At 41.1% G+C, this 24,829-nt stretch overlaps 2 protein-coding genes across 2 annotated transcripts; both read left to right on the forward strand.

Moving 5' to 3' along the window:
* Positions 1-13,190: 13,190 nt before the first annotated feature.
* On the forward strand, positions 13,191-18,492 carry LOC127300194 (phosphoinositide phospholipase C 2). The gene is made up of 9 exons (XM_051330280.2): positions 13,191-13,814; positions 14,501-14,697; positions 15,496-15,631; positions 15,706-15,942; positions 16,040-16,263; positions 16,831-16,948; positions 17,470-17,622; positions 17,698-17,784; positions 17,904-18,492. The coding sequence occupies exons 1-9, from the start codon at positions 13,497-13,499 to the stop codon at positions 18,195-18,197; spliced, it is 1,764 nt and encodes a 587-aa protein (XP_051186240.1). The 5' UTR covers positions 13,191-13,496; the 3' UTR covers positions 18,198-18,492.
* Positions 18,493-19,378: 886 nt separating this feature from the next.
* On the forward strand, positions 19,379-24,488 carry LOC127300192 (uncharacterized). Its single transcript, XM_051330278.2, has 7 exons — positions 19,379-20,447; positions 21,174-21,591; positions 21,741-21,885; positions 22,348-22,463; positions 22,533-22,611; positions 22,959-23,192; positions 23,816-24,488. The coding sequence occupies exons 1-7, from the start codon at positions 19,634-19,636 to the stop codon at positions 24,170-24,172; spliced, it is 2,163 nt and encodes a 720-aa protein (XP_051186238.1). The 5' UTR covers positions 19,379-19,633; the 3' UTR covers positions 24,173-24,488.
* The last annotated feature ends 341 nt before the right edge of the window (positions 24,489-24,829 follow it).

Genomic DNA, 24,829 nt, shown 5'->3' on the forward strand with positions numbered 1-24,829 from the left:
GCAGGAGCCTTATGGTTGTCTTTAAATTTCATGTTGAGTAGTATTTCAAAGTAGTTGTAATAGTTGCTACATGAGGTGAACAACCATGAAGACGGCGCCATGGACCTTGACGCTACGCCGACGATGATGGAGATCATGCCCGTTGATGATGGAGATCATGTTCGTGCTTTGGAGATGAAGATCGAAGGCGCAAAGACTAAAGGGCCATATCATATCACATATGAATTGCATGTGATGTTAATACTTTATGCATCTTATTTTGCTTAGATCGCGACGGTAGCATTATAAGATGATCCCCCACATTAATATCAAGATAATAAAGTGTTCTCCCCTCGTATGCACCGTTGCACAGTTCGTCGTTTCGAAGCATCTCGTGATGATCGGATGTGATAGACTCAACGTTCACATACAACGGGTGTAAGCCATGTTGCACACGCGGAATACTTGGGTTTGCTTGACGAGCCTAGCATGTACAGACATGGCCTCGGGACAACGGAAACCGAAAGGTTGAACACGAGTCATATGGATGATATGATCAACATGTTGATGTTCACCATTGAAGCTACATTATCTCACGTGATGATCGGTTTTGGTGTAGTGGATTTCGATCGTGTACCACTTAACAACTATGAGGGATGTTGTATTAAGTGGGAGTTCATTAGTAATTAGATTAAAACATGAACTAATTATCATGAACATAGTCTGAGTAGTATTTTGAATTAATTTGTAGAATTGGCATCCGTTTTCTACCATGCGCTAGTCTTGTAATTGAGATAGAAATACTGTTAAAATCTGACAAGTAACTTTACGGACTGATACCGTATTGTTAAAGAATCAAGAAATGATTAAGTCCTATTGCAAACTTTTAGTAAACCTCACATTGTTGATTCAAAGAGCTATGGTTTCAATTAGTACCTAAAGTCATCTTGTCTCCATGAAACTTGAAGTTCAAATCTGTTTGAAAAGCAAGGAGCTGAAAATTTAGTTTTTAAGAATAATCAAGGTATGAGATATATGTGATATCTGAGACCTTATTGCAAGATGATAGAATATAATTTGGTGAGACTACATAAACTCATAAGTTTTATGGGAATGTACGAAGGTTGAAGATGCCAGGCGTCCCAATCCTCCAACTATTTGGACACTAACGATATTCGCATATCCATGAAGTAATCATCCTTAGTATGCACCATTGCTAAGACTCGTAGTTTCATAGAATCACGTAATGATCGGGTGTTATAGATTCTACGTGTGCATACAACGGGTGCAAGCCAGTTTCGCACATATGAATACTAAGGTTAAACTTTACGAGCCTAGCATGTACAGACATGGTCTCGAAAAGTCGTCAAGATGGATAAAATTATGAGTGAAATTGTTCCTCATATTACTAATAGTGAAATCTAAAACACTTGTCATATGATGATCAACTTCAAAGAAAGAACCTCAAGGTTATTGGTATTTGACCAACAAACCTAGAAGTTATTAAAGGTGAAGTGTTTTTCTGAGAATGAGGAAAGCTAAAAGAGAAACTACAAAAGATATTTTGGCAGAAAGAAAGAAAAGACTAGAAAGTCTAGCTCAGGTGTATATAAATGATATACATATTATGGATGTATTCCTCATTTGGTCACACAATGAAATTCTTGGGTATTTGTACCATATTGGTTGGTATGAAGTGTCATACAAAACAACACAATACAAGAATACAATGGCCTAAGTGACTGACAATGAATATGATAGGAATGCACGTCTGGAACAAAGATAAAGTGTTATTATGTTCATCGTTGGCATTCTATCTAGCCCTTAGAATTTATAATAAAGAACTTAATAATTGTTATTTTGCTCTGGTCAAATGAAGACAATGAGTTGTTCAAATTATGACATTACTCCATGTACGATGGATAAGTTATTATAAATCTTAATGGTGAAACACACACACATAATACTGACGCTAAAATGCCATAAGACAAATGATTTGAATTCCACTTATTTGTGGAACCGCCATTTAGGTCATGTTAGAAAGGAACACATGAAGGAACTCCATGCAAATGGATTTTTGGAGTCATTTGATTGTTGAATCGTTTGTCGCTTGCAAATCTTTTCTAAAGAGAATGACTAAAATACCGTTCATAGGCCAAGAGTTGAACGGGCAACTAACTTAGTGAAAACATACATAATGATATATGTGGTTCACTGGGCATAGTTGTGTGCGGGAGATACTTCTACTTCATGAAAACTTCCAACAATGAATTGAGTATATATATGTGGATATATTCGATAAGGAAGAAGTTTGAAACATTTGAATGGATTCAAATAAATTTCAGCATGAAGTGGAAATCATCGTAATAGAAAAGTCAAATATCTATGATTGGATCATTGGGAAAATATTTGAATTACGAGTTTTAGCAAACATCTAAGAGAGTTATGAAATTGTTCTACAACTCACATTTCTTGGAGTATCATAGTGATGATATAGTATCCAAGAGATGTATCCAAACCTTGTTGGGTTAATGATGAGATAAAATGATGCCATTATATTTTTGTGGATTATGCTTTAGAGACTACCGCTTTTACACTGAATAGAGTATCATCATGATCCGTTAAAATGACATCATACGAGTTATGGCATGGGTATAAACCCTAATAGTCTTTTCTTTAAATTTTGGTCTAAGAGTTTACAACCAAAATGAATGTCTTTGTTGGTTATCCCAAAGTGTTGATTGGGAATTCTTTCCACTATGGATACAAAGACAAAAGTGTTTGTCGATGTTTCTTATTTATTTCCAAGAAATTGTTTCTAGCGAAGTATTAGAGTGGGAGAACAATAGAATTTGATAAGGTTTATGAACCTGAGCATAATGATCAAAGTAGCGCAGCATCAGAATTGGTTCCAGAAGCGGCCACGACGATCATGGCTCCCATGACTACAAAGTGTTTTAGCCATGGAGATCGAAGTACATATTGAACCTTGTAGGTATGGTTAATTTGTGATCAAATAAATGATTTGTGGACAAAGGATTGATTTTGAACAATGATAAACCAACTACAAACAAAGAAGTTATGATGGGCCCTGACTCCGTTAAAATGGCTATATGCCATGAAATCCAAGATAGATGAATACTTATTGAAAGTAAATGGATCTATAAAATTGATGAAGCTTGACTTGTCGAAAAGTTGTTTACGACAAAGTTCAAAGAGTTGACTACGATAAGATTAGATCTCCCGTAGCAATGCTTATAGTCTATGTGGATTATTCTAGTAATCACTACATATTTCTTTTATGAGATATGCTAGTAGGATGGCAAAATACATTACTTATCAGAAGTGTGTATTAAAGGTGTATACAAGATACAACCAAGAGTTTTGCTGGTCCGTGGAATACTAGATAGGTATACAAACTTCAATTGGATGAAGTGAGTATCGCGAAGTTGGAATCTTCACCGGATGAAATAGTCAAAGAGTTTTTGATTTCATCAGAAACGATGAAGATGCTTGCATTTGCAAGAAATTAAGTGGGAGCGCTGAGACATATTTATAATACTTATGTAGATGACATATAGTTGGTTATAAATGATGTAATTATATACTTGATTAAAAGGTTTCATTGAGAAATTAACTTCAATGAAAGAATATGGACTTAAACATATTTAGTGTCAAGATCTATGAAGATAGATTGGAATACATAATAAGTTTAAGTCAAAGTACATAGAATGGATATTGAAGTAGTTCAATATAGAAATATTAAGAAGGTGTCCTTTTCATGTGAAGGTTTAAACAAGACTTGAGTGTATTTGACACTCGATGAGTAAAAACACATGAGTGATTTTAGATCACGAAGGATATGTACAAAATCAGATGTCATGTGCTCTAAAGAGTTAGGAGCATATACCAGAATGATTCATGTGATGATTACTTGACAAACAGTAGGAATATCCTTGAGTACTTTAGAAGAACCAAAGATATATATATAATTTTGTATGGTGTAATGACAAACAAATCGATGTAATGTGTTGCACCGATATTAGTTTGGTCGCATATAAAAATAAATTTCAATCTCAATTAGGCTAAGTGTTGTTTAAAAGGTAGCACAATGAGCTAGAATAAGTCTATGCTAGATTTAGATGTGTTCTAAATATTGTGACGGATTCTACAGAAGAAGGCAGAGTATGTCATTGTTTTGACAATGATTAAGGATGTTAAGTCGAGAAGTTCTTTGAGAACTTGGTGTAGTTCCGATAGTGTCAGAACTTTGAAGCTATATTGTGTGTGACAATATTAGTGACATATTTCAGACCGCGGGATTAAGGTTCCACCAGAAGACCAAACATATTTAATGCCTACTCATTTGGAAAATGAGTGATGCGTTGAGACGCAAATGAATTGCAAAATACATAAGTTTCTGAGCATGTCAGATCCGTTGACTAAAACCTCTCCCGTCAGCAAAACATGATAAAGCACCAGAAGGCCAAGGTGTTATATCTTTACAAATGTAAACTAGATTATTGACTCTAGTGCAAGTGGGAGACTGTTGGAGATATGCCCAAGAGGCAATAATAAAATGGTTATTATAATATATCTTTGAGTTTGTGATAATGTTTATATACCATGCTATAATTGTATTGACCCAAATATTGATACATGTGTGTTATGTAAACAACAAGGAGTCCCTAGTAAGCCTCTTGTATAACTAGCTTGTTGATTAATAGATGATCATAGTTTCATGATCATGAACATTGGATGTTATTAATAACAAGGTTATGTCATTATGTGAATGATGTAATGGACACACCCATTTAAGCGTAGCATAAGATCACATCATTAAGTTATTTGCTATAAGCTTTCGATACATAGTTACCTAGTCCTTCGATCATGAGATCATGTAAATCACTTATACCGGAAGGGTACTTTGATTACATCAAACGCCACTGCGTAAATGGGTGGTTATAAAGGTGGGATTAAGTATCTGGAAAGTATGAGTTGAGGCATATGGATCAACAGTGAGATTTGTCCATCCCGATGACGGATAGATATACTCTGGGCCCTCTCGGTGGAATGTCGTCTAATTAGCTTGCAAGCATATGAATAGTTCATAAGAGACCACATACCACGGTATGAGTAAAGAGTACTTGTCAGGAGACGAGGTTGAACAAGGTATAGAGATACCGATGATCAAACCTCGGACAAGTAAAATATCGCGTGACAAAGGGAATCGGTATTGTATGTGAATGGTTCATTCGATCACTAAGTCATCGCTGAATATGTGGGAGCCATTATGGATCTCTAGATCCCGCTATTGGTTATTGGTCGGAGAGAAGTCTCAACCATGTCTGCATAGTTCACGAACCGTAGGATGACACACTTAAGGTTTGATATCGTTTAAGTAGATATGGAAATCTGGAATGGAGTTCGAAGTTTTGTTCGGAGTCTCGGATGGGATCCAGGACATCACGAGGAGTTCCGGAATGGTCTGGAGAATAAGATTCATATATAGGAAGTCATATTCCAAGTTTGGAAATGATCCGGTGCATTTATGGCAGGTTCTATAAGGTTCTAGAAAAGTCCGGAAGAAAGGCACTATGAAAGGTGGAGTCCCGGAGGGACTCCACAAGCTTGGCCGGCCAAACCCTAAGGGAGGAGTCCCAGGTGGGCTCCACCTGAGGTGGCCGGCCACCCTCCCTCAAGGAAAGGTGGGAATCCCACCTAGAGTGGGACTCCCATCCTGAGTAGGTTTCCCACCAAAGGTAGGTTTTGGTGTTGGGGTCTTATTCGAACACTTGGGATACAACTCTTGGGGCTTCCACCTATATAATGTGGGGCATAGGGGAGGGGCCGGCCACACCAAGCCCTCCTAGGCCGCAGCCCCTAAGTGGCCGGCGCCCTAGACCCCCTCTCCCAAACCCTAGCGCTCCTCCTCCACCACATCTCCCGCATACGCTTAGCGAAGCTCCGCCGGAGATCTCCATCGACACCGCCACCACGCCGTCGTGCTGCCGGGATTCCGAGGAGGATCTACTACTTCCGCTGCCCGCTGGAACGGGGAGAAGGACGTCGTCTTCATCAACACCGAACGTGTGACCGAGTACGGAGGTGCTGCCCGATTGTGGCACCGTCAAGATCTTCTACGCGCTTTTGAAAGCGGCAAGTGATCGTCTACCGCAGCAACGAGAGCCTCCTCTTGTAGGCTTTGGAAATCTTCAAGGGTTAGTCTCGTTCATCCCCTCGTTGCTCCCATCTTCTAGATTGCATCTTGGCTTGGATTGCGTTCTCGCGGTAGGAATTTTTTTGTTTTCTATGCTACGAATCCCATCAAATTTATCAACCCCTCTATTCGTTATTTAGCAATGGCAAATGTGAAGAGTTATCAACCCGAAAAACTAATTTTATTTAGAATATTTTAGAAACATTTTAGCTCACAATTTATCAACCCCTCTGCCCATTATTTATCAACGCTAAATGTGAAAAATTTTCTACCCCAAAATTTAATTTAATTGAAAGTGATATTTATTTGAGTTGCAAGTGTACTTATTTGAGTTGCAAGTGGTAGCTCATTTGAGTTGCAAGTAGTTCTCCCACCCGTTATTTTTTCCCTCTTAAAAACCACTAGCCCAAAAAAGAGAATTAAAAAATAGTCCAATTAACATGATTTTGTATACAAAAGTAACAACAATATGGGAAAAAATGATACCAAATTTCTAAAAGGGAATTGTACAAAGGGAATTTACAAAAAATTGCATAGCTAGGTTAAATTTGGAATATATTTACGCAATTAAAAAAATGATACAAATGAACTTATCACAAAAGAGAATTCACGAAAAAAATTCTACTTTCACGTTTATGACATGTACATTCGATTGTACAAAAGAAAACTGTCTCTGTTTCTTACAAGAATGGCAAGTGGGTCATCTGGTTAGCTCATTTCGCGCGCGTGGTGCAAGAGGTTGGTGGTTCGAATCTTGCGGAGCGTGCGGTTGACCGTAAGAAAGGGAATTCGAATGATATATCCTATAATGGTGTAAAATCTCAAGAAAAACTGCTTTATATTCTAGGCTACACAAAAATTATAAATTTTGACAAATTTTATAATGAATAGTGCATATTTCAAGACTACAAAATTTGTGAGATTTTGTCATACAAATCAGTTTGCATTGAGATTTTATACCATTGCAGCATACATCGTTGGCTACCTCCCGAATTTTCTTTTTGATTTTTTTTTGAAATTTCAAAAATACAAATTTTGAGTTTTTTTTTAAAAAAGCTACATGTAGCTCAGCCTCGAAAACGGCACACTCGTTTGATATGTCCCTGTAAGTTCTTTTAGATAAAAGGGTTATATGTCCCTAACAAGTGCTACAGTTCTGAGCAGTATGTCCAGTAAGCTGTCATGTCACCATAACAAGTTGATAACTCTTTTCGAATAGAGTACACGGTGTCAAAAATGTCACAACTAGATGAGAAAATATGGCAATATTTTCTTCAGTTGTGAGAGAAGTATTCCGTTTAGAAATTTATGTTTGATATGTCCCTGACAAGCTGTCATGACAATCACCATGTCCATCTTATTACTGTAATAATTCAGACAATGACCTGAAGTCCCTTGTTTGTCCGAATCACGGGGAAGCCGTGGCGTTATTGCGGTCCAAGTAGAAGAAAAAAAAATAGTAGCGTTGTTACGCAAATAAAATTGGTGACGTGAGCAACAAAGATGACGCTAGTGTGAACAACCTAGACTTGGTCAACTGAAACATTAAAAATTCGTTCAGATCGACCACCAACTGCATGCGTGCATGTCACGTGCATGTGTAATTACAGTCCCGAGTCAAGGTCGTTCACATTCTGCCACCCTAGTGGGTCTGCGTATCCGAATCGATTCCATCAGATTGGATTGGTTTGGTTGAAGACGATCTTACATAATTACCGCGCTAATTACTGAGTCTCCGTCTGTGATGATCGAAGAATAAAAATGCATGCCAAGTCTGCTTTAGTTTGGTCTTGCGTGTTGTCTTGCTGGAGGGCACGTTCATAGAATTTGTTTCGTCTTGACTAAGAGTGGTTGCATTTTTGTATATCTTCTCCATTTTTTAAGAATCATAACGAGAGTAGGTTTCTAGGGCTAGGAGGGGTGGCTGTGTGGTGTTGCCTGGACAGATATTCGCACCCTCATTACTGTTCTTGTATATTTATTGCTTCTCTTCTATAAAGTTATGGCATGTTTTTCGCGTCCTCGCGAAAAAAGTCAATTAGGCTGGTCTTGAGACTTGAGTACTCCCTCCGTTAGCTATTATAATATGATTTAGTTATTTTAATATGAACTAGATATGGACCAAAATAACTGAACGCATACACACAAAAATGTGTCTAGATAAATGCATTTTTGAAAGAAAAACATAACATGTCTTGTACTACCTTCGGACATATCTAATCGACGCACCCACACGCCTAATAACATGTATGGCATGCCTCCCTCCGCGTCGATTAAATCCGAATGGAAGGAGTAGTACTGAAAGGGGGGGGGGGGGGGGGGGTAAAAAGTTTCACGGTACAAAGTAGACACCAAAGTAACTAGCTGCAAGGCATTTGTACAAAGTGTACAAACGAAAGTCATAGCTGCAAGGCATCCCAGTATCCTATCTTTTCATGACCTTCAACCATCCACCATCCGGAAAGGTGTGATGTGGGCTTAGAGCATGTCTAACAGACTCCTTAAAAGGGCCAAACCCGTATAATAACCGCCAAAATAAGGGGTTGGGCGCTACCCGGCCGTCTAGCAGACCCCGTAAAACAGGCCCCCGCGTCGATTTTTTACAGTTTTGGCTACGGGGCGGCTCTTCGCCCCTTACTTGTACGGGGCGGGAGGCTGAATACAAGGCCAACCCCTCATCCCATTTCACTAGGGCGCGCAGACATTTCAGAATTTCCAACCGTTTTCCCCGCGCCGCCGCCATAGCCACCCGCGCGCCGCCGCTGAAAACAGAATATTCCGTAGGTTTCTGTTTTACAGGGTGGGGATACGGGGTCTGCTAGCTCGGACGAGTTTTCAGCCAGCGAAAAGTGAATACAGGGCCCTCTACTCGTGTTTTAAGGGGTAGAAAAATAAGGGGTCTGTTAGACATGCTCTTATAGGGTAGTTAAGATGGGATATAAGTGACATGATGGAAATGACATATCCATAAAATTTTGGGAGGATATTTGGTTTGAAAATTCCCATTTAGCTACTCAATATTGGGATATTATTTATTTTGTTCTAACCAACAAACTCAAAACTAGCTGAGTTGTGGGATGGGAATGAGATTATAGGTAACTTTAGGGGAACTGGACTTACCCAGTGGCAAGAAATCCTTGAAATAGCTAGAACTATTAGCTTTTCTGATGAAAATGATTAGTTGATTTGTGAATACAATTCTTGTGGGGTTTATTCTTCTAGCTCTTTATGTTGTCATTAACTTTCGAGGGATCAAACCAATTTACTTTCCATCTATTTGGGAACTCAAAATTCCACCTAGAATTCAAGTTTATTTATGTTTTTTTCTCAAAATAAAATAATGAATAGGGATAATCTCAGGCTAGAGGGTATTCCTAAACCAATGGAGTGTGAAATGTGTAGTGAATTTGAAACAATTAGGCATCTTTTGTTTGAATGCATTGTTGCTAGAGCCCTCTCGGATGAGGCTGATACTATATTTGATAAATTTTGAATCAGTTGCTACTAGATGGCTTTGCAATAAAAGATTTGCACATTTCAATATAGTTTCTTCTGATGTCCTTTGGGGTTTATGGATAAATAGAAATAATCTTATCTTTAACAAGTTTACTTGGATTAATATCAAACACTGGAGCCTGGTTTACTCCCTTCTTCGTGATTGGAAGAAGCCTTTGAGAGAATTGGAAGGAGGCAAGATCAGCCAATTCATGGACCATCTCCTTGTCAAGCTAAACGATCCAGCTGTTTAAAAACTTTGTTTGGATCGAAATCTGTAGTTTCTTCTTTCCTTTTCAGATACAAGAATTCTGTAAGGCTTCTCTTCTTATGAAATGGAGTTGGGAAGAGATCCCTTTTCATCTAAAATAATAGGTGCAAGGCATTTGCACGTTCGTCATGTAGAATAGTATCTTGGTGATGAATTGCCTTGTTGATTGGTGGTGGAAGATGCCTTGAGTGGCCGAGAGCAGCTGCTCTACAAATAGATGCTCCACTGTTTGAGTGGGTTTTTACCTTCTTCTTTCGAGACAATGTGGAAGAGTACTTGCATTAAAGGTAGAATATTGTCTGGTTTTCGGTTTTCTAAAGGAATCATCTATATTAAGGAAATAACTTGTTTGGGAAGGATTAATACTTACCATTTGTTTACTGTCAATTACTCTGTTTCGAAATGACGCGTGGCATTTTACAAGGCGTCAGGTTCTAGCTCTAACTTTTTTTTATGTATGATTTAAAATATATTGTTAGGATGAAATTTGTATCACTAGATTTGTGTGACGTTTTAGATGACTTCATTTTGGCCACTAAACCATGTTGTTTGTTGTGGGACCGGCATCCTTTTATAAACAGAGGGAGTAATAATATTTCGATGGGTCTGTCTGTACTACGTTTCAAATAGTAAAACTTTACGGACCTAAACCTCACTGAAAGATTTGTCTTTTTTTTTTAATGTTGTAGTCAAATGAATATGTTACATATTTGATGTTGTAGGATTCGACGGAAGCTAACATCGAGTGAGTGCGAGAGAGAATATATCTTTGCGGTAATGAACATGAGCTCAATACCAATATGTTCGTTGGACAGAAAAGACAGACGGACAGCCTTTGAACAGCATGCATGCCAGCCGGGCCGCAACTTTGTGGAGCAGCAATCAGCAATGTACGGGACGGTACGCTTCTTTTCCTTCCCTTCAGGCATCCATGGACCATTGTACTCTTCAAACAAAAATAGAGGAGCAAACGCTTTTAGCTGTATGTATCAGTGTATGGTTGCAAGTATGCAACCAGTCGTCAGACAAGATATATATGCCAGCCTACACACGCTTCTGAATTGATTCTTAGTGGAGTACAACTGCACGACGGTTCACGGTTCAGAAGCAACCCAAGTTTCAGAGTTCGCCGCTGACCTAATTGATAATGGAATTTGGACTTCTTCTCTTGTAAAAAAGAATACAGTATATTTTGATTTAACAAAAGCGCAAGTACTGGGTAAATTAAACAGGATCGCCGGGGTTGGTGTATCCGATCTGCTGATTGAAGTACTAGACAGGTGACCACATGTTCATATTAAAGTATCACGTGTTATACATCTCATTCGCAGCTCGAGTCAAGAAATCATACATTGTATGCGTTCCCTCTCTCCAACTAACTCCTTGGTTGTTTCTATCAAACCAAAGAAAAAGAAATGCAAAAAAGTCTTTGCTTTTGCCTTGCTTGCTTCAAGGCGATGGTTTATGCTAGTAACGTCAAATAACATTAATGTTTTGTTTATTTTACATGACTTGGCTTCGATCGCGTCTTCTTCTCTAATAATACTCCAGTCCACTCGTTGGCTTGGAGCTGGAGTACCTGCCTGGGAGAGGAGTCCCCTCCTCCCCCTTCCCCACTTGTTTGTCTAATCGTGATGCTAAGTCTTGGTCAATTCGACTATCTGCTTATATAATCTCGTTTTGCAAAACACCCTCCCATTTGCCAAAATTTACAACCACTTGTTTGTCTATTCATGCAAGTCTTGGTCAATTCGAGTATATATTTTTGTCATTCGCAAAACAAAAAAAAATAGTACATATTTTTGTCTGTCCAAGATTACAAGGTCAAACCCGTACACACACCCAACAGATACGCACGTCTGTTACTGGAAATTGTTGATCCTATAACTTTTTTAGATGAATGCTTGATATTGTAATTTGGTATCTTGCTAGAGCAAGCTAGGAACTTGCATATGATGTGTCCTCAAGGAAGCCTGAGGAGACAACACACGTTTCATCTTAATAAATAGCCATACTAATATGACCGATGTGTCATAAAGGGCAGAGAGAGTTGCGTCTTGCGCAGCGGGAGGAAAGCTTAAAACTGCAAAGATACTTACCAACCATGCAAAGAGACCTAATTAAACCCATACCTGGTGGCGCACTAACACAAAATCCGCAAGGCATTTGTCATGTGGAATAAGTAAGCAACTGAACTAAAGCAGCAAGCGCAGCAAGCTAGCTATAGCTATAGCTTAGCTTGTTGAGGTGCGAATATTGAATATAAGTTCATGTATAAAATAATGAAGCTTTACTTTTGATATATGGATAAATATGACTAAGTGAAAAGATAAAGATATTCATCAATATCTAGTTTTCAAAGAAAGTACCAATCGTCTTTTCTTCGTTCTCTTTCAATCATAGTCTAGAAAGAACAATGTACGAGTTTTTTTTTTGCGAAATTGGGAATTTCAAAAAAAAAAAAATCGTACAAAGACCATTTCTTCTCATCGCTGAGCGAACTCTTAAAGCAAAAAAATAGATCATGCACTTTAAGAGAACACAAAATCTCACAGATTCTCATAGTTCTTCTTTCGCGGGAGGATTTTTTGAGCCCTCCATAATTCTTACTGATATATCCTCCGGTCCAAAGAGGGACCTCACTTTCCATCGATGATTTCGACACTGTGTTCTGTATGGGCTAATTATAGGATAACCAATGGATAAGGGGGGGGGGGGGGGTGCTTACACCCGCACCACGGTTCAAACTCCAAATTTAACACCACCAATATCTTATTAGAGCAGATAATCCTTCCGATGAAAGGCGACATTCTCACCATAGCTATCACCAATGGTGCCTTGTCAATTTTGAAACTCCATAGCTCAGGTTTGCGATGGTGTTACGTCTACAGTTTTTCCAGTGCTTCTCACGAAGAAATATCAACTAGTACCTCGCAATATCTGGAAGAATAAGTGGTTGACTATATATATTTATGAAAAATAAGTACTTCGTCCGTCTCATCAAGATTGTCATAGATTTGTTTAGATGTATGTAGATACTATCTGGTATGTGCATACATCCAAATTTAGACTAAATCTACGAGATCTTGATGGAAGGGATGGAGTAGAAAGGGTAGATAAATAGGCAGAGGATAAATATTTGGAAAAGGAGGGCTGTACGCAAAAAAACATCACCCCCACTAACTTTTGAAACTCCGTCGCGTCGCATGGCATCTTGCCATCTTCTTCCCCACTTCTTCCATCTCGGCCGTGACTCACCATCAAGACTCACTCAGTCGCCTCCTCTCCTCTCCCCTCGTCGTAAAAACAAAGCCTTTGTCTTCTCCTCTCCCCCACGCGAACAAACGCAGACGCGGAAGCGGAGCTCACGCGGAGAAGACGAGCGAGGAATGGCGGCAGTTCCCACGCGCCACTAATACAGTTGCCGAGAGCAGAGCAGAGGCATCTCATTCTCCTCAGCTCCCCGAATCCCACCTAGTCCCGGGAGGAGGAGAAGATTCGGAGCTTTCTTCCTCGACCTCGACCAAGAAAATGGGCAGCTACGCCTACAGGTACTGCATGTGCTTCACCCGCAAGTTCCGGTCCCCGGACGCGCACCCGCCGCCCGACGTCCGCGCCGCCCACGCCGCCGCGGCCCAAGGCGACGACGGCCTCCGCCGCTTCCTCGACGACGTGCAGCGGGAGCGCCCCTCCGACGCCGACCGCATCCTCGCCGTGCTCTCCGGCGGCGGCGCCGCCGGCGGGATCGCCCGCTTCGTCGGCAGGTCCCCCGCCCACGCCGTGCCCTCGCTCGACGACTTCTTCGGCTTCCTCTTCTCCCCGGACCTCAACCCGCCCATCGACAACAAGGTTCGCTACTCCCTTTGCTTCATCCATTGCTACGGCCTACTTGATGTCAAATTGATTGCTCCCCGATCTAGTTGGATTGAACTGCTGCCGATTCCGCTCGGCTTCGATGACCTTCATCGGCTCTGTCTCGCCGTGCAATGCTAGCGGTCAACGGGCTTGATTCAGCTCGTCCCTCTTTTGCGATGGGAAATGGATGAAAACCGGGCGATGTTGACTTAACATCCCGCAGTGGGTTGACCATCGCTTTCACATTACAATCCACCACAAAACACATGAAAAGGGGGGCTATTTTTAGGTGCTACAAAACTACGTACCTCTACCTCTTCTCACCAGAGAAAGCTTTGATTTTGTTTCCTCCCCAGCAACATACCAACTAGCAGGTTGCTCTTTCAGGACAGTCATCGCAGCCATCTGTTACTTCTTGTGAAAAATCATTTTGCATTTCATATGATCCTTTTGCCTTACTGATCCTCATCTGCCAGTTAGACCTGAAGTTTTATGTAATTTTTTTTATCTAAAAGTTAGACCTGAAGGCTCACAAAAGTAGGGCAGTGTTCCACTTATATGTAATAATCTAGGCTGCTGCACAAAATGTGCACCTGTTGTTTCCTATTTCTGCCGGCTTCTATTTTTTGGTTGCTCTATCTCACATTATGTCACATTCTTATTCCAATTTATCTTCTCAGGTTCACCAGGACATGTCAGCCCCAATTTCTCATTATTATGTCTTCACCGGGCATAATTCCTACTTAACTGGGAACCAGCTCAATAGTGACTCCAGTGACATTCCAATCATAGAAGCATTGGACAGAGGCGTGAGAGTGATTGAACTCGACATGTGGCCAAACTCTGCAAAGAACCGTGTTGAGATTCTGCATGGAGGGTACGAATTCTGCTTCCTCAACAAACAATTTTGCTTTTATGAAATATATTTTCTGTATTCATATTCCAGCACAACATTCAGCATGGTTGCATGTAATTTTGGTCACAAAATAAATATCATTTACCATTGATACCCCTCTTTAAAATGCCAATCTGACTTTAGCTCTTTCCCTTGGGTAGATAAGTTGACACTAGTGACTTCTCTACCGAGAAAGGTTAACTACTACATGGTCCTTTTCAGAGGCATCATAGTATATGGTTCTGCTGTACTGCACAGTACTGATACATTTTCACCTAGAGCCTGTGAGTGTATTGACTGCCCTTAGTGTTAAATAGTGTATGCATTCATGCTTTCAGGATATTGAGAATTGAAAGTATTGCTACGTGATAAAGGGAACTATGCCAGTGAAAAAAGAATATTGCTTTATGGATAATGTAGACTATAAGATTACAGGGTAGATAGTTTCTCTCAGTAGAAAAAAAAGATGATGATGTGCTTAGTATTGAACATTGTACATGCTTCAGGGTTTGGAACTTGTAGAGTCAATTAGGTAGAGTTATGGGATAATAGAAATTTTTACTTGTAAAATAATGACGGGGAAGTAACTTTCTCCCTAAACATGTCTCTATACAGGATTTGTCAAATCAAATTTCACCTGACCTGACCTTACCTTTTTCTTTATTAGCTTCTCAATTCAATTTTTGTTTTTTCTGTTGGCCAAGTCATAATCTGTTTCTCAAATCTGCAACCATCCTAATTTTGTGTTTCCTAACTCTTACTTTTTGTGCCATTTGAAAGGACATTGACTGCACCTGTAGATATCATGAGATGTTTAAAGTCCATTAAAGAACACGCCTTCACCGCTTCGACGTATCCTCTTGTAATTACTCTTGAAGATCACCTCACAGCAGATCTCCAAGCCAAAGTAGCTGAGGTAAAATTTAGCTCTATATCTTCCTCTGTACGTGTTATGTGTAGATCCTCAATTCTGACTTCAAATTATTTTAGATGATCAGGGAAACATTTGGGGACCTCCTTTACGTCCCTAGTTCAGACACACTAAATGAGTTTCCTTCTCCAGAAGCTCTAATGAAAAGGATTATCATCTCAACTAAGCCACCAGAAGAATTCAAAGAATTTCTTAAAGCTCAGGGTAATCAGAATGAAAGTGAGAAGGCAGCTAAACTGGCTGAGGAAGTAAGCTTGAAAAGAGCAGATTCAAATGCTGACGATTCTGATGGCAAGGTCTGCAATACTTGTTCCATTTGGAAGCATGCACTCATTAGCAAAAGTAAAAAGGTCATCAAGTAAAGAAATTATATATTTTTATTGTCATGAACAGGATGAGCTGGATGAAGAAGATGACGACATTTCGGAGGAAGAGGATCCCAAATTTCAGCCGGATACTGCATGTGAGTATAGGAAACTCATAACCATCCACGCTGGCAAACCAAAAGGCCATTTGAGGGATGCGCTTAAGGTCGACCCCAACAAATGCAGACGCCTTTCTTTAAGCGAGACGCAGTTGTCTAAAGCAACAATTTCTCATGGTGCTGATATCATTAGGTAATTTAAATACACCAGTAGTTGATTATGTTGGATATTCAGTGCACATGAAACAATGGAAGTTTTTGCGCTTGGGTTTATGACCGTAGGCACATCCATTTATTCCATTATGTTGAAGTTATGCTTTATAGTTTTTAATGCGAGAATAAACTGTTGGCAACAAAAATGTAATGCTAGACCAGTCATGCTCCTACCCTTACATGATGTCATGAATTAAATGTTCCTAAAACACTGCGGCTACTTATGGAAAATAGCAATTGTTAAATTCTCACAGTTTCAATTGGTCACACCATACTAATCTCAAGTGAATTTGATGTCAGATACCCTGGTTGAATATTTGAAAATTGTTTATGTTCCTATTTGTGGCATTCCGATACAAATTTTCTGGGTGTGAACATTACTTTCATCAATTTATTGTCTGCTTTTTGTCAGTCAATATTCTTACCAAAAGGGAAGCTGATGCTGGACCTTGGACAGTTAAAGATCTAATTTAGCTTGCAACTAAAAGTTTGCATTGCTCCTTAAACTTGTGATAAATGTTTATCTGACTGCATTACTCTGATTTAGGTTCACTGAGAAAAATATACTGAGGATTTATCCCAAGGGTACAAGGATTAATTCTTCTAACTATGATCCAATAAATGCCTGGAGTCATGGTGCTCAGATGGTTGCATTCAACATGCAGGTTGGTTTACGATTCTTAACTGCCATGATTCATGAATCATGGTTTCCCTGTTTTTGCTTGTTTTAATCCTCACATAGATCAAGTTTGAGCATCACATGTATTAAACTTAGTATTTTGGAGATAACATTTGGTGCCCAGTCAAAAAATAATAATCAGGATCGACAATGACTTGAGAGGATTTATATGGAGTTTCGACAAACTGTCCTAATACAGTTATACAACGTCTCTACCAAACGTCACCTACTCAGTCGGAAACAAGTTTCCCATTTTATTCGCATAGCTAGGCAGCAGAACAATTTATAAGTTGGAAACTGATATACACCACCACCCAGATCTACCCTGAAAGTGGTATGTCACACCCGAAGTATATTATATAAATCATCAGCCTAGATTTCTAGGTGGAAGTTACATGTTCTGAGAGATCATGAATCTGAGTTGCATATCTGGTTGTCTTTAACTTACAATAGTTGACAACACATAATCATTAGACTTTGCTAATTTTGATTGGACTTCATTTTCAGGGGCATGACAAATCACTAAGATTAATGCAAGGATTTTTTAGAGCCAATGGGGGCTGCGGATATGTTAAGAAGCCAGACTTCTTGCTAAAGGCAGACCAAAAAGGTGAAGTATTTGACCCTAAAGCAATAATGCCGGTGAAGAAAACTCTGAAGGTTCGTACTATATATTTTGAAACTGAAAGACGGTACCGCAGGCTGCAGCCTAACCAAAGACACATGCTTAAGCAGGTCAAAGTATATATGGGAGACGGGTGGCGCATGGACTTCAGTAAAACTCATTTCGACGCCTTTTCTCCACCTGATTTCTACGCTAGGGTAAGTATAGTCTGGTTTGAATCTCTGGTACACCAAAATCATCCATGTAGTGGCTGATGAACAAGCTTCCATTGTGCAAAGCTGACGGTAACGTTGAATGTTCAATGGCAATTAAACAGGTAGGGATAGCAGGAGTGCCTGCGGACTGCGCGATGAAGAAGACCCGGACGGTTGAGGACCAGTGGGTGCCGGTGTGGGACGAGGAGTTCTCGTTCCCGCTGACGGTCCCTGAGCTGGCCCTGCTGCGTGTGGAGGTCCATGAGTACGACATGTCGGAGAAGCACGACTTTGGCGGGCAGACGTGCTTGCCGGTGATGGAGCTGAAGCAGGGGATCCGCGCCGTGCCCCTCCATGACCGCAAGGGGAACAAGTACAAGTCGGTGCGGCTCCTGATGCGTTTCGAGCTCGTGTGAGGCTCTGCGATCCGTCCTGTCTGTGGTGGCAATTCATTTTAGCTTGTAACTATGAGAAGGAAATGAATGGGATTGCATTGTGGGTTGTGCTTCAGTCTGGCTGGTGTTATATGTAGGAGTAGTGAATATTATCAGAATAATAAGGGTAATACTAGCAATGGAAGCAGCAAACAGCGTTGTTTTGTTTTTCTTGTTCTTGTTCTTGTGTAGACAGGGAGTTTCTGTTGATGTCTGTCATAGACTCATAGTACAGTGGTGAGGAGAATTGCAATATATGTTAGAGCAGTGAGTGAAATTTTGTGCTGGAACTTTTTTTTGGCTTGTTTGACATGAATAAATGGCTTTCATTTTGCAACTGATAAAAATGAGGTTTTTTCTGGGATAGTTTGGGACACCTTGGTTGCTTGGTTGGGGTGGCAGATCTCAGATGTGACACGTCAGAGGCTGTTGTTGTTATTCCTCTCCTTTTTCTTATCATCAGTCTTATCCATTTTGCTGATACACCATTGGCGGGCCCAGCGTAACAGAAGGATCAGTTGGATTGGTGGTCACCCCTTTCCATTCCTTGCATGCGAAATGAGATATCTGCTGCTGCCAAATTCTCTCCCGTAAATTGAACTCTTCCGACAAAACTTCACGAGATCTATAAGACTAGTCATAGTGGGAAGTAACATAGAGTAGTAACATGCACATGTTACTACTCTATGTTACTACCTTCATAGCGGTTAGTAACATCAAAGTAGTATCACATATGTCTTCATTAATTAGCTTATAGACTTATTGTATCTTGGGAAGTGTGATGTTACACTAACTAGCTATGTTACTCCATTCTCCTCTCTCCTCATTAACTCACTGCCACATAAAGAATTCTTGAGTTGAATGACTTACATTCTTAGTGAAGTTACTCCCACTATGAGTAGTCTAACAAGATCACTGCTAGAACAGTGATAGTATGCGGCGCGCAGTAGTTACTGCAGCACGTCAAAAAAACATGAGATGTGCAGTGAATGTTCGGCGATTTTGCACGAGGATTCAGAGGGAGCCAGTGGCCACACGAGCAGCAGCGTCAGACGAGTGAATCTGGGCGGAAAAAACAGGGCCATCGCATTTCATTCCCAAGGAAAGATTGGATTTTTTGTTCCATTAAAAATTAAAAATGATTTCTTTTTTCTCTGTCGTTTTGGGTTCTTGCTCGCGGCTCGCCGCTTCTCCACCTCCCGTCTCCCCTCCTCCTCCCGGCCACCTCTCCCTCCTCTCTCGCCTCATCGAAACAAACGGCACAGGCTCATCCTCCGCCGCCGCCGCCTCTCGCCGGAAGGTATGGACCACCACCATTCGTGAGAGAGAGGCCCGCCGCCGGTTAACCGATATGCGGCCGCTCGCCGGGATCCACCGCGCCACCTAGCGTCCCCGCCGCAGCCGCTTGCCTCGTCGCGATGGCGTCCGACCAGCACCCCCTCGACTCCTTCCTCGCCGCCGCCCGCGGCGCCCTCGCGAACCTCCACCTCCCCATCCACATCCCCGGATCCGACCCCACCAAGCAGAGGCAGCAGCAGCAGCAGCCTGACTGCCTCCTCCACCTCCACGTCGTCCTCACCAACTTCCTCCACAAGCCCCTCAGGTCATTCTCGAGATGCTTCGGCAACGACGACAAGCCCAAGCGGGGCCGGAGCAAGCAGTTCCCGCTCGTGGACACGGGAAAAAAGCACCACCACCAGCAGCAGCTGGAGCTGCTGCTCTGCATTGCGTTCGACGCCTTGGCGCATAACCTGCAGGTGCTGGAGGGCGCCTGCAAGCAAAAGGGCGAGGAATTCGGCAGCGCCGCGCTGCAGATGGATCAGTTTCAGGTTGTCAGGAAGGTTATCGTCGGTAAGAAGGCTGATTTCGATGGGTTCATTTCCAACCTGGGGTTTGCCAGGGTCGGGGCGCCACCGGCAAGCTTTGTCGATGACTCGCCGGCCTCATCGCCGCCCCAGGAAGGGCCTGCAAGTGTAACTGGGGAGAGGGAAGGGGTTGACAGTGCTGGTTATTCTGCACCACAGCCACCACAAAAGTTTGCTGGTCGGTTGCTCAACATCCCGTTGTCGAATGTGGAGCGGCTGCGGTCAACCCTGTCCACGGTTTCGCTCACTGAGCTGATTGAGTTAGTTCCGCAGTTGGTTGGCAGATTGTCGACTTCTGGGGATAGCCATCCAGACAAGAAGAAGCTTTTCTCCGTGCAGGACTTCTTCCGGTACACTGAATTTGAAGGTATAGTAGTAGCGCACCGTTTTGGTGTTTTCCAATGGGAGGTGCTCATCATATGATACTTTACTTTTTTGTCATATAGGCTGATGATTTTGCAGTAGTTTGAAACTTACCATTTGTAAAGTAGCATCATCTATTATGGCCGCAAACAGACGACTCCCAAATGAAACAACTATAGGATAAATGTTGAAATGTGCAAGTATTTTGATTCCTAATATGTAGATCAATCTTACCTAAATAGTTGCCTTGATCAAATAGATGACCTTCCAATATGCAGATTTAGGATATGTGATAATCGTGTAACTATGTTCATCTGATGTGATATTCTTCTAGTCTGCTTACCCTGAACATGTATATTAGGCTTGTGATCTCTACTTGTGCATCAGCAATCAGCCCCATTAAACACTGGAGAACCTGGTAGTACTGCCATCCTATTCTCAGGTTTAACAAATCTAATTGGACTACTGTAATCCACGAGACACTTCTCTAATAGTAATCTAATGGTTGTGAGGGTATCAGATTATCTACAGTCAATACATCTAGAACTCCAGAGTTCAGAGATTTGCTTGATGTGGTTATTCCGAAATAAATATTGCTAACATCTTGTAAAAAATTATATTGCTGAAATCTTACTAGTGAAAAGCTTGCTTTCTTATTCTATTCAAAATGAATAGCATTACCTCTTGTCATGTTACACCTAAGCTTTATTGCGTACGTGTGTTGCTGCAGGAAAGCGATTTTTTGAGGAATTGGACAGAGATGGTGATGGCCAAGTCACCCTGGAAGATCTTGAAGTTGCAATGAGAAAGAGGCGATTGCCGAGGAGGTATGCTCGGGATCTGTTACGGCGTACCAGAAGTAACTTCTTTTCAAAATCGATTGGGTGGAAACAATTTCTATCCTTGATGGAGCAGAAGGAGGCAACAATACTACGGGCATACACCACATTATGTTTGAGCAAGTCCGGGACACTTCAGAAAAATCAAATCCTTGAATCGTTAAAAGGTGCAGGCCTTCCAGCCAATGAAGATCATGCGTCTGCCATGTTGCGCTATCTAAATGCAGATTCGGAGGGATCAATCTCATACAGCCATTTTCGCAGCTTCATGCTCCTACTTCCTTCAGAGCGCCTTGAAGATGATCCTCGGTATGTCTGGTGTATCATCTTGTTCTATTAAATATTACACCTGAGTTAATTTTAGTGAACGGCCAACTAGACATGGCGATACTCTTTTCTAGCAGTGTCCATACTAAGATTGCCATTGACTTGTCTCTTCAACTTACAAATGCATTCAGGAACATTTGGTTTGAAGCTGCAACTTTGGTTGCTATTCCCCCACCTGTAGAAATATCCACCGGAAATGTGTTGAAGTCAGCTTTGGCTGGAGGCCTTGCTAGTGCACTTTCTACCTCTATGTTGCATCCTATTGATACAATGAAGGTATAGCATGCTTCAGTTTACTTTTCAGTTCTAACAAATTTGATCTCCAAGCATTTGTTTTATCAATACCGTTGACAATTTGACATTCACCTCTACTAGAAAAGGATATCTTAATGACCTGAGTGGCTGAAACGAAATAGATAATATTATGTTCCACTTTATTACATATAAAGTGGAGCATCTGTGTCTTGCAGGACCATTGTCAGAACATTACAGTACAGCCTTAAAGTTGAACTCTTATGACACTTGAACATATGCAAATAAATAAAAGCTGACACAGATAGCATAGGTAGATCGGTCTCAATCTTTCATTGTGTAGTTTACTTGACAAGGCATATTGTGCTTCGAGGTTGGTTATCCTCTGTTTTAGTCTAGGCCAGTTCAAGTTTAATAATCTTGTTGGGAGATTTTGCAGTCCCATGGAGATTTCTCATACAAGTTCATGTCTTCTCGTATTCTCAGACACGTGTTCAAGCATCTACGCTCTCATTTCCAGAGCTCATTTCAAAGCTTCCACAAATTGGGATTCAAGGACTGTATCGAGGTTCTATCCCTGCAATTCTAGGACAGTTTTCAAGGTTTGTTCTTTTTCACGGTTTTACAAGCATTTGTCAGGAGGCTGCATATTCACATCATGCCATTTGCAGCCATGGTTTGAGGACAGGAATCTTTGAAGCAAGTAAGCTCATATTAGTAAGAGTGGCTCCAACACTTCCTGAGATTCAGGTACGCTTTATAAATTTCTACCAACACCAAACTTACCTTAGCTATATGGTGTTGAAATTTTGTATAATCCACTCTGTATCTCACTGGCATTGGGTCTGCACCTGCCTTGTTAGCTTCACAACAGAAATTTTGAAAGTTTGTAACCATAGCATGAACTCTTACCTCCCAACCTAATCAGAAACTTGATCTGCCTAAAGCCATTAAGTACACAACCATTTTTTTTCCTTGTCAGCATTCTGATAGTTAATAGGAAGTTTTTCTGCATGCCGTACATCAGAACAAGGATATTTGGCCAAAATAAAGTGTACTCTAATATCGCTTTGCCTCATGAGCTGCTCCTTTTGCAGGTGCAATCATTGGCTTCCTTCTGCAGCACAATCCTGGGAACCGTCGTCCGTATTCCTTGTGAGGTTCTTAAGCAACGTTTACAGGCTGGAATCTTTGACAATGTAGGGGAGGCCATTGTTGGTACCATGCAAAAAGATGGCATAAGGGGCTTCTTCCGTGGCACTGGAGCCACTCTTTGTCGTGAGGTTCCTTTCTATGTCGCTGGAATGTGCCTTTATGGTGAAGCTAAAAAGGTATCCCTAATTCTAGCTATTCTATATGTTTTTCCACCATGCCTTGAAATTGGCATTTGGCGATCTGTTTTATGTGAACTTATGGGCCTACCTTGAGCTTCCTTCAGTTCAATATATATGGAGCTTATTATCGGCTCTGTACTGTAGATTGGAGAACTTTCATACTCCCTGCGTCCTAACTTGTCATGGATTGTCAAAATTTGGATGTATGCACCCACTAGATAATGTCTGGATACATCCAAATTTTGACAAATCTAAGACAACTTTCATGGGACGGAGAGAGTACATCTGAAAGTGGTTCTGAAATGGCAACTCGATGGAAATATGTTCCATGCATCAATGAATAAATGGCTGGCCTAGACTATTTTGTGTCTTTTATGTTTTTCAAAGATGTCAGTAGTAAGGTTGATTCCAACTAGGCCATAGTTTAAGGGCTAGAACCAGTAACTTTCTTAGTCAATTCACTGTTAGTTGTCCAAAGTTGAAATGTTATTTACATCAGCTTTAAAGTTTTTTTTGCTTACTGCTCTGTAATTTAGACATATCTTGTTTCATTTGCAATCTCTTATTAGTTTTCCAAAAGTAAATGTATCTGACTAATGATCATGCCCTTGGTTTTGCAGGCGGCACAGCATGTCTTGAGCAGAGACTTGGAACCATGGGAAACCATAGCAGTTGGAGCACTGTCTGGAGGTCTTGCAGCAGTTGTCACCACCCCCTTCGACGTGATGAAGACCCGGATGATGACTGCCCCTCCAGGCACGCCAGTCTCCATGCAGTTGATAGTCCTCTCCATCCTACGGAACGAGGGCCCTCTCGGGCTCTTCAAGGGCGCGATCCCGCGCTTCTTCTGGATTGCTCCTCTCGGAGCAATGAACTTTGCAGGGTATGAGCTCGCCAAGAAGGCGATGATCGAAGCCGAGAGCGAGCCCACTGACTCCCTACATGAGAAGAAAACCATGGTGGGTGCAAGAGGATGACTGGTCCATCCACCCGGCTTGGCTGGTTACGTCTATGGTGTAAACAGAGAACTAGAACCATGCAACAGAAGTTTTTGTGCCCTTGTTGCAAAAGAAACAGGACATTTTTTTTCACAATCCTTCTTACCAAATGTTAGGTTCTTGGGTCCTTTCCCATTTGAGGATATCTTTTTCTATCTATATATAGGCCTTTTGCTCCCTTTACACCCCTGTATGTATAATAGATGACTGGAACTACAAGAGTTGGCATGCCACTCTTTCTTCCTGCGGAGCTTACTTTCACTTGTTATATTACTTACATAGCCTTTTCTTCTGATATGAGCTTTTGTAGGATTATTTCTTCTTTCTTTCTCCCTTTCATGATTAATCGGCTGAGATTATGATGTGTTTCTTGTTTGAGAAATGGGATGAAGTCACAAGGTAAAAACACAGAAATTTATCAGAGACAGAAAGCATGCGCTGAGCCTAAATGCAAGCATTTCTCCTATCTATTCTCTTCACAAGAGTATCCTTGCCGCCAGAGGTGCTCCCAATCAAAAGGATTGCCTCACTGTCCAGTCAGGCTCCATGGAAGGCCTATGAGCGTGCACTCGTTCACTTCGGTGGATGATTGGCGGCTCCATGGAAGGAGAGTATTCAACCTCGTCGCTTTTAGTC

Source organism: Lolium perenne, chromosome 5 (genome assembly GCF_019359855.2).
Source record: "Lolium perenne isolate Kyuss_39 chromosome 5, Kyuss_2.0, whole genome shotgun sequence".
NCBI classification, from domain to species: domain Eukaryota; kingdom Viridiplantae; phylum Streptophyta; class Magnoliopsida; order Poales; family Poaceae; genus Lolium; species Lolium perenne.